Source organism: Nerophis lumbriciformis, linkage group LG33 (assembly GCF_033978685.3).
Source record: "Nerophis lumbriciformis linkage group LG33, RoL_Nlum_v2.1, whole genome shotgun sequence".
In the NCBI taxonomy this organism is placed as follows: domain Eukaryota; kingdom Metazoa; phylum Chordata; class Actinopteri; order Syngnathiformes; family Syngnathidae; genus Nerophis; species Nerophis lumbriciformis.
In genome coordinates this window covers 18,149,205-18,159,557 of record NC_084580.2, presented here as the reverse complement: position 1 = coordinate 18,159,557, position 10,353 = coordinate 18,149,205, and the positions used below count along the sequence as shown (strand labels likewise).

At 39.1% G+C, this 10,353-nt stretch overlaps 1 protein-coding gene across 2 annotated transcripts; it reads left to right on the top strand.

The window, feature by feature from the left end:
- The first annotated feature begins 5,717 nt into the window (after window positions 1-5,717).
- On the top strand, window positions 5,718-9,166 carry LOC133575886 (uncharacterized). Of its 2 annotated transcripts, none has more exons than XM_072912188.1 (8): window positions 5,718-5,896; window positions 6,964-7,374; window positions 7,460-7,780; window positions 7,878-8,080; window positions 8,179-8,338; window positions 8,462-8,568; window positions 8,665-8,751; window positions 8,841-9,102. In XM_072912188.1, exons 2-7 carry the CDS (start codon window positions 7,275-7,277, stop codon window positions 8,680-8,682), a joined length of 909 nt encoding a protein of 302 aa, XP_072768289.1. In that variant the 5' UTR covers window positions 5,718-5,896; window positions 6,964-7,274; the 3' UTR covers window positions 8,683-8,751; window positions 8,841-9,102. The 2 variants fall into 2 exon arrangements, with proteins under 2 accessions (XP_072768289.1, XP_061784771.1); XM_061928787.2 differs by lacking the exon at window positions 5,718-5,896 and having other exon boundaries at window positions 6,607-7,146; window positions 7,234-7,374; window positions 8,841-9,166.
- Window positions 9,167-10,353: the final 1,187 nt, after the last annotated feature.

Sequence of the window (10,353 nt, the reverse complement as noted above, 5' to 3'; positions counted from 1 at the left end):
TCGCCGGAGAATCGCTCGGGCTTGGAGAGTGGAGGACAAGCAGCAGGAGGGATGTCGTTAGGCAGCGGATTATCTGCGGGACGAAGATGGCGCAGTTGGACTGCTGGGTCGGACGAGGGAGAAGTCATTGCCTGCAGCGCGGTGAGTACACTTCCCAGTTGTGTCTCCAGGGCATTTAGGCGAGAGTCTTGGCGTTCCGCCATGGTGTTGACACAAGCCACAAGCAGGCTAAACTGTTCTTCCTGTTGGCGTAGAGTTCTTCTGACCGGTTCGGTCTCTGCGGGATTCATGATGTGGCCGGTTATTATGTTAGGATTTGATCACGGTGATCCCAGGATGCAGAGACGAGAGGCAATGTTGAATAATAAAAGGGGAATATTTAATAAGTCCAACAATTGCAACAAAAGGCGATGGGGCAAAAAATGCACACCATGAATAAACAACAAAAACAGGTTCCACAGTGGTCGGCAGGGAGGTAGGCCAGGGCGCACTGAACACAGCAATAAGTCCAACACAAAAATCCTCTTTACCTCAGGGGGGGCTAGGAAGCAAGCACAAAGAGGTGAGGGATTACAGGAATAAGGAGTGGCAACATACCGGGACTGATGAAACGAAGCAGGCACATGCACGTGGGAGGTGCAGGAGACAATAACCGGCGAGGCCAAGCTGACCGTGACGTGCCTATATACCGGAGTGCTAATTGTGAGCAGGTGTGCATCAAGGTCCGCCCCTCGCCGAGGACAAATCACTAGAAGCACAGGTGTAGACAAGAGGAGAAAGCAGGAAAAACACTAAAAACACAACAAAAAGCTTCCCTCCATTAGGAGTAGCTTGATACTCGTGTAAGCGCACGCAATAGAAAGTATCACAGCCAACGTTTAAAGAGTCGTCATGATAATGAACATTAAGGGCCTGATCTACTAAAGGTTTGTGTGTATTAAAATATGTGCAAACCTGATCTAATTAATTTGTGTGCAGAATCTCTGAAATGAGCAAAATAGAGAGCGCAATCCATTAAGCGTGTCTGTCTTCATGTATGGGCAGAATATATGCTGATTATCAATCCCCCACAATAGTAGGAGGAGGAGATACAAATGTAACTAATTGAGGCAATTCCTGAAGGAATTGCGTGTGAATGCTCCAATGCTGAAGTTGAACTGAAATGCAGACAGAATGTAGTATGAATGTAAGAATAGAAGAAAGTTTGAATGTTGAAGAGTTTGAATTCCCAGGAAAACCGGAATTTGGTTTGAAACTTGGGAAAGTGTTAGTTTGAATGTCCAGGATGAGAGGAATGTGTTAATGTTGAAATGCTTTGAATAGATTGAAAAATGTGGGAATTGCGCAACTTGGAAAAATGTCCCATTCATTTCAATGGGAACTTCCTGGAAAATTGGGATTTTTTTTAGGAAATGATTAGGAGCATGAATATCCTGAATGAGCTGAATTTGTTGGTGTTGGAATTGTTTGAATAGGGCAAAAAATTGAAAAATAGTAAATGGTATTTGGCAATTTGTTGGAAAATGGTTAAAAAAAACTTGAATGAGTTGAAATGGTTGGGGTTGGAATTTTTCAAAATCGGTCGAGAAATGTTGAAATAGTAACATGTTGAATTGAGAAATGGTATTCCTGGAATTAGTTTTTTGTCCTGATTAAGAGGAATGTTTTGACAGTAGAATGGTTGAAATGCGTTGAAAAATGTGAAAGGAGTAGTCGCCAGAAAAAAGGGTGGAAATGGGGCTTTGGAAAACCAGGAATTGTGGAAAATCCTGGAATTGTTTTTAACTTGGAAAAAAGGGAAATTTGAATTTCCAGGATGGTGGAATGTGTTGAAGGTGGAATGGTTTAAATAGGTAGAAAAATGTGGAAACAGTGGAAGTTTGGAAAATGGCCAATTCATTTGGAATGGGGAAAAATGTCCCGGAAAATCTGGAATTCTGGGAAATCTGGGAATTTTTGGAATTTGTCAAGGGAAAGCCCGCGATTCCCGAATAGGCTGAACAGTTTCAAGTTGGAACGGTTTGATTCCGGTGAAAAATATGGAAGGTAGAACGCGCCAAAATCTTAACAAGAAGAAGACGTTTAATAATAAATAGATGAATTTTGGTGTAGAAAACCATATTAGTGAATGTTTGGAGCATTCACACAATTATTTAGCATCTCACACAGAACAGACTCAAGAATAAAGATCAAGAAGCCAGTAAAAAAGAAGAAGATGAAATGGGCAAAGTGAAAGGAAACAGAGGCATGGCACTAAGCTATCCATACACTTGGGTAAAACTGAATCCATCCTGTTTGGGTCCCACATCAACCTTAAGAAAGTCAATGACTTCACTATAAAAGTGGGTGACATTGTTATCACCAGGAAGGATGAGGTCACCTACCTAGGTTCCATTCTAGAGGCTGATCTTTCCTGTGATAAAATGGCAACCAAGGTAATCAAAAAGGTCAACCAACGAACGAGATTTCTCTCTAGAATCTACTACTACCGCAACCTACTAATAAAAGTCTCAATCAATCAATCAATCAATCAATCAATAATGGGACACTTAGGTGACTAAGACACTGGAGGGCTGGTTGCACATGAGCCTTGAAGCCAAGCTTAACCTGTTTGGAGACTTAGTCTTAGACTAGTCAGGAAGTAGAAGAGCAGAATTCTGCTTCTTGATGCTTCTGATTGAATTGACAGCTGCAAAGATGTGATATGAGTGAAGATGCACCTTCTGGATGGACTTCCTTCACCAGAGTGAGGTGTTGGCTCTGCATGAGCAGCGTAACCAGCTCACGGTGCGTTTTGTGCTCCCACAGCTGGTGACGCTGGTAACGAGCTCTCAGAGAGACGTGAAGGCTGAAGGCTGAGTGAGACACAGTGAGGACTTTTCTTTTTCATGCACCTCCAAATGTTCTCCTGACTTTGTGTGAAGATGATGTTCAACTTGGCTCTCACTCTGCCACATGCTAACATCTGCACTTGGATTCACCTGCTTTTGTTGGGAATGTGCTGAGTCATCTTCTTCCTCCAGGATGCTTTGTGCACTGGAACACAGAGAGATGTCTCCATCGCTGAGGGACCTCATCACACTTGGACATTTCTTTCACATCTGCACTAATTGCTCCTCATCTCATCCATCATGTCTTCTTTGGGTGTTTATGGCTGAGAAAACACCTTCAATCTGCATTTTTCAACAATATTTTGCCAGTGAATCATGTTGATGTTGATCTTTGTGTCCATGTAGTTGTGATGTCATCATTTGGGGCTCATGTGTCATCACATTGACAAGGATTTCTTCTTTCCTTTTCAAACCAATAGACAGCTGCTTATCAGTGAATATCACCTTGTGTCACATGTCATTATTATTTTACAAATATTGTGGAACAATAGCACAATTTTTCGGTACTTTTTTATGTTAATGTTAATTGTTTGATAATCAATTTTTTGTTGTAACATTTAAGAATGATGATTATGAGAACTGCTGTCCAGTTGTTACATCTTGTTTTCTGGTTACATTAGTCTCCTTTGTAATGCAGTTGCACTTCCAAGACCATTAGATGGCAGCACTGTATAACTATTCATGCTATGTTGTCAAACTAGAAAGTAGCTTTTTTTCAGGAAGATGAGTTTGTTAGGTTGCGCCCTACAAAGTGTCAATACTGTAAGTACTGTCCTCATTGCACAAAACTGTAAAATTCTAATTATATTATTAGTTATCGTTTCCTTTACCAAATCAAAGGTGTTGAAATCGCCATGTAAAATCGCTCATGCTAATAGTCGCCTGTCTATGGCTAATCCTGTGTAAATTAGCATTACGCTAGCGCATTTTGAAAGGGTGTAGCATTACTTTAGGTTTGAGCGTATTTTTTATGAAGCACACTTTGTTGGTGTTGAAAATGGCAAGGTGACTTAGAGGGAGTTTGGCTGAGTCCGGCCTGAGTGCTGCTTGAGTGATTGTTTACGTGTTTAGTCTGAAACCAGACATGACCAGTCTGAAACCGGACATGACGTCACATGCAACAAAGATATCGAACTACGGCACCGTTTGATTTTACGTGAATTGATAGTACCGAAGGGAATTCGGTCATTACCTACAAAAGTACTGAATTGGGTAGCCAACCCTACCAGTTAGTGTGACGGAGGGGGACAGTGACACAAGATTTTTATGACAAAGCGTTGCAAAATATATTTATATTTTTTGAAAATATTTGCTGTTGTTCCTTTCCTTTTTGCATAGTCATATTTTTGCTTGATTGCCAAACATGCCGAGGATGTCATTTGGGAAGTAAACAAGGTAGGCCGTTCATATACTCTTGATATTCAGTGTTTTATGTGTACTATGTTTCATGTACATTCTGGGTGTTTTATTCAGTAAAAACTTGTCAAATACAATTCTGTGTTGGAGGTGGTTTGTCATTACACACATGATAACACTTTCAGCTTGCAGTCATGCAAAACAAGTGTCAAATGTCTCAAGTATTCCTGTCAAAAAGACACAAGCACATACAGCAGATTGTGAGACACTTTTACAGATAAAATAAGATTTTTTTTCCAGCTGTTTGAATTATTTAGTGTGAATTTAGTGTTGCCAACCGTCTCTTGAAAAACAGAATTAGAACGAGAAAAACAAAAGTACATGTTAGGTAATGAGCCTAAAAGGGGCAAACTTTTGTCTCGTGTTATTGCCGTTCAGTTTCAGTTCAGTTTATGTGGAACATGCATACGATACATGTAATGCATCACATATTTCCAGTTGTTTCATGACAGCACGTCCGAAAAGGAGTAGGAAGAAGCAGAGCTTACTTAATCCTACCCCTTTTCATATCATAGCAATTGTATCCCATTTCCTTGTTCTCTGTAACAGAACAGTGAATAAATAATTAATCTACCATAGTAAGTCAACAAATATTAAATACATAAATAATCCTTATCTAAAAAAATAGGTTTAAGATGTTCATCATATTTGTTCTTCTTTGTACATTTTGAACAGTCTCTTAAACTGGATCATATTGGTTTCTTTTGTTAATCCATTCCATCATTTAATTCCACATACAGATAGATATGCTAAAGGTTTTAAGTGTTATAAGTGCATACAAATGTTTTCAATTAGATTTTTCTCTAAGGTTATAGTTCTCCTCTTTTGTAGAGAATACTTGTTCCCAGGTAACACCTAACGTTAGCGTAACGTTACTCTATGGTTCTCGTTTGGTTATGCAAGATGAGAACATTCTAAGAACATTCTCAGAACATATCATAACCTATCTGACACACAAAATATTTGCCTGCAATGGAAACAGCGACCGTTAGGCTTTTCGAAATGTTTTTTTTCCGCAAATTTACTTTATATACATTATGTAGTAACGTTTCCCTAACGTTCCGCGAACGTGTTGTGTTTTTCGAACAATCTGACGTCAGCTGAGCTGAGTCAAGGCTGCACGCATGCGCGTAGAAGCTTCCGTGAGACAAAGACGAAGCTCGACAACGCTGCAAATTCCAGAATCCCGATACTCAGGCAATACGGTGCGCCATCCATTGATCACATGTAAGTAGATAGAAAGAGTGAAATATGAAGTGTAACGGAGTTAAAATACACCTTTGTTATTTATTATATTTTGTTTGTGAATTTTATCTCCAAATAGTTATCTTGTCTGCTCGCCTATGAGAGGGCGGTTTGATATATTTTTGTCCCTCCTGAGCTCCTGTAGTTCTCCTGGGTTGTGTAGCCCCTCCCTTCTCCCCTCACAGAAAAGTTCCACATGGTTGAGGGTGAGTCTTGGTTGGACGGTCCCACCGACCTTTTCCTTGTTTTTCGGTAGAAATTAGGTCTTTAATTAATGAATGTGTGTACCAAGAATGTGAATATGTTTACCTGTGTTGTCCTCTAGTTTTAAGTTCAGATTACAGGTAACATTACATCGCTAACATTGGCGCCAAACGGCCGCTCTTTGTTGTATGAGACTTGTTCAGTGTGTGCGTGCGTGCGTGCCTACACGTGTAGGTAATGAGACTTGATCAGTGTGTGCGTGCCTACAAGTGTAGGTAATGAGACTTGTTCAGTGTGTGCGTGCGTGCGTGCGCGTGTGCGTGCCTACACGTGTAGGTAATGAGACTTGATCAGTGTGTGCGTGCGTGCGTGTGTGCCTACAAGTGTGGGGCGGGGCGTGGTTAAGAGGGGAGGAGTATATTGACAGCTAGAATTCACCAAGTCAAGTATTTCATACATATATATATATATATATATATATATATATATATATATATATATATATCTACATCCTGAAAATATGCAAACAAAACTGTGTTTAGATAATTGACACTTCAAACTTGCATAGATAAATATTAAGGAATATAACATAACTTGGCTTCTGAGAGTTTCAAAATGTAATGAATAAAATGCTAAAGTTGTTGATAAACAAGCTATTATTTTAATAATTAAATATGGTAATTTTAAATGAATTATTATGATAATTTAAAATCAATTATTTCAAATATGTTTATTTTAATGTATAATTCTATGGTTGGATGTAATAAGGAGTCACAAAAAAATACAAATAAAAATACAATTAATTTGGATGTTTTTAGCAAAATATAGTAAAAATGTGGGCGATAATAGGGCAACCCATTTTCCTTGTTTTGTTTTTTTTATAGAATAAACAACACAATGAAGAAGTTTCAACAGAGGGCTTATAAGCGTAGATGGGCTGCCACAACTAGGCATTTGAAGAAGCAATGCCGACAGTCAACTTTAGAATTAGAGAGTGATGATAGCGAGCAAGAGAATGACACGACAATCTTTACAACTCCAGAAACAGTGACAACCCTTCAGTACATGGATGCTGCGGAGACTGCTTCCTGCACTGCCGCGGGTGCTGACAATGCCACCTATAGTGGCCCTGACAGTGATGAGCCTGATGAAAATGATGCTGATTGGAGACTAATCGACCATCATGTCACCTTGTCATCTGATTCAGAAAATGAGAGTGATAGTGACTGCTTTGAAGATATTTTGAGGTCTGGATTATTTTATCGTCAGAATAGCTTCTGCTATTGGCCAAAGCCAAATCCTACCCACTCCAGAATCCGGAGAGCTGAGATTCCTGACAAAGAAGTCTGGGATAGGCTGCCAATTCGGGTTTTCAGGAAAACATTGACTGGTAAGGGAATATTGTCAAAGTCATATCATGTATATCTTAAACAACATAATTCATCTTGAGTCATCAGCATACTTTGAAATTTTGCAGAAGACTTTGACAAGGCCCTTCAATATGAAAAACAAGCTGAAATGTTTTCGAGCCCAGAGGAAGAAGAAATGTCAACCGAATGGAGCCACATCACCCCTGAACGTTATAGAAACGATGAGGAAGATGTGTTTGATGCTGACGGTTAGTCACTTTTCAAAGACTGTTTACTTACAATACTCAAACACTACTTAGTGGTGCATAAATGTTATTGTCTTCGTTGGTTTAGGCGAAGAGGAAATTCGGCCAAAAAAGAAGTGCAGAAAAGAGAAATTACAGATCCTCATCCAGGCACCCCCACTGCCAGTGCTCCCACCATTGAACTTTCCAAACTCCAGCGAGTACCAGACCACTTCAGCCAGTACCAGCCAATACTACACCACTCCAAGGCATCCAGGCCGACCTCACAGCCCAGCGAGAAGCAGCACTTACAGGCTCAGTCCAGACAGGAATCATGCATCCAGCTCAAGCCAGTACCAAACCACTCCAGCCAGTACGAGTCAGTACCAGACCACTCCAAGAAACAGCAGGAATGCCCTTGGAAGTGAACGTTAGTTGGCTATTTAACTGTTGATAGGTGGTGTTAAACAGGCTGTTACAACGGGCAGTAATACGAATGACCTCTTTGACTTTTGTTGTCTTTGCAGTTTTCCAGTTAAACATGAAAGTTCAAAAACTAGTTGAGAACCAGGGAGAAATTATGCGCATGCTGAGAGGGCTGGCAGCACAGTCTGTGGGGCCAGAAGCTGTGGATGTTCAAGATCTCATTGAGAAGCCTTTCGAGACTCTTGAGCAGCTTAAGACCTTCTGTGAACAGCTCGACACTGATCTTCTGCTCAGAAAGCAGCTGGTAATTAGTTTTAATTCCCCACTGCAAAATTATCTTGCTCAGTTATCAAAAAACATGTTCTAATCAAGTACAATATTGTTGTTTATTTATTTGTATAGGTGAAAGCTCTTACTGCTCTTGGTGGGCAGAATTTGGCAGACACGGTGAGGACAATGCTGAGGAAAATTGCCACAAACAAAGTCCTGGAGCAGCTTGGTCTCCGTGGAAAGACAGGCAAAGTGGCGTTTGAGGACTTGCCCTTTTACAGAATAATAATAAGTAAGTGTTAATAATAGGTTTGCATCTTTGAACATGTTGCATGTATGCTCACAAGGTCAATCTAGCTGTTATTATTACGGTATTTATTCTAAAGGGAATTCTAAATTGTGCTGGTGATTCCAGAGGCATGCAGGGGTGTTTACAAACAGACGACCACAGCTGAAGTAGATTGTGAGCTTGGAGAGGTCCTGAAACTGGCCACTTTTCGAAAGGGAGGTTCAAAGTTTGAGGTACGGAGAATTATGATAAGATATCCCAATTTTGAATTCCATTTTATTGAAGTTCCACTGCATGTCTTTTGAATTTGCAATTATAACTACTTGCAGGAGAAGAGGAGGAATTAAGAGGAAGCGACGGCGAAGAAGGGCAAAGGGAAGTGTAAAAAGGAAATGGACAGTGAGATGAGTGACCAGGTAAATGATAAAGTAATTATGCCAATGTTTTAATTCAATTCATAAAGATCCCAGTTCTGTGTTGAATTTGCAATTATAAATACTTGCAGGAAGTGAAGAAGAAGAAAACAGGGAAAGGGAAAAGAACCAAGCAAACGCCAGTGAAACCAGTGAGCAGTAGGTTTAAGATGTTCATCATATTTGTTCTTCTTTGTACGTTTTGAACAGTCTCTTAAACTGGATCATATTGGTTTCTTTTGTTAATCCATTCCATCATTTAATTCCACATACAGATAGATATGCTAAAGGTTTTAAGTGTTATAAGTGCATACAAATGTTTTCAATTAGATTTTTCTCTAAGGTTATATTTCTCCTCTTTTGTAGAGAATACTTGTTGTACATTCTTGGGTAGCAGGTTATAGTTTGCTTTGTACACCATTTTATCTGTTTGCAAATTGCACCAAATCGTTGAATTTCAATATTTGTGATTCAATAAATAAAGTGTTTGCATGTTCTCTATATACAACATTATGTATTATTATAACTGATCTTTTTTGGGTACCATATTTTTCGGACTATAAGTCGCAGTTTTTTTCATAGTTTGGCCGGGCTCCAGTGCAACTTATATATGTTTTTTTCCTTCTTTATTATACATTTTCGGCAGGTGCGACTTATACCGCGGTGCGACTTATACTCCGAAAAATACGGTACTTTCTTTTGTAATTTTGATTTAAAAAGAGTAAACACAGTTGTCTGCCAATAAATAGCTTCACACAACCATTAAGCATGAGTGGAAGAAAGGTTTTTGTGTTATCATTCATATTCTCTGAAGAATGGCCAAGAAATATATATATATATATATATATATATATATATATATATATATATATATATATATATATATATATATATATATATGTATATATATATATATATATACACATATGTATATATATACATATGTATATATACAATATATATATATATATATATATATATATACATATACATATACATATACATATATATGTATGTGCCGCCCTCGATATGTAGAAATATCTTGGCTTTACCCTAACACCTTTTCTTGATCAAACACTCTGAAAAACGTCTTCTTGTCCACAGGTTTATTGACCGTAAAAAGGGTAAAACTGAAAGCATACAAGCAGAAGGATGCTTACATTACCATATTTTCCGCACCATAAGGCGCCCTGGGTTAAAAGCCGCGCCTTCAATGAACGGCATATTTCAAAACTTTGTCCACCTATAAGCCGCCCGGTGTTGTAAGCCGCATCTAACTGCGCTAAAGGAATGTCAAAAAAACAGTCAGATAGGTCAGTCAAACTTTAATAATATATTAAAAACCAGCGTTCTAACAACTCTGTTCACTCCCAAAATGTACGCAAATGTGCAATCACAAACATACGTATATCAACATGGACAGAGCTGCGTGAAAAAAGCCACCCGGCCTCTTCGCGTAAACTTAAACTTACCTTAACCACTGGCTCATCTTTTCTTCATCCATCCCTTCGAGTTAGCTTTTATGATGACGCCGGCTGGAAAGGTCTCTTTTGGCAAGGTCTTCCTTTTGAATATCACCATGGGTGGAAGTTTCTGGCCATTAGC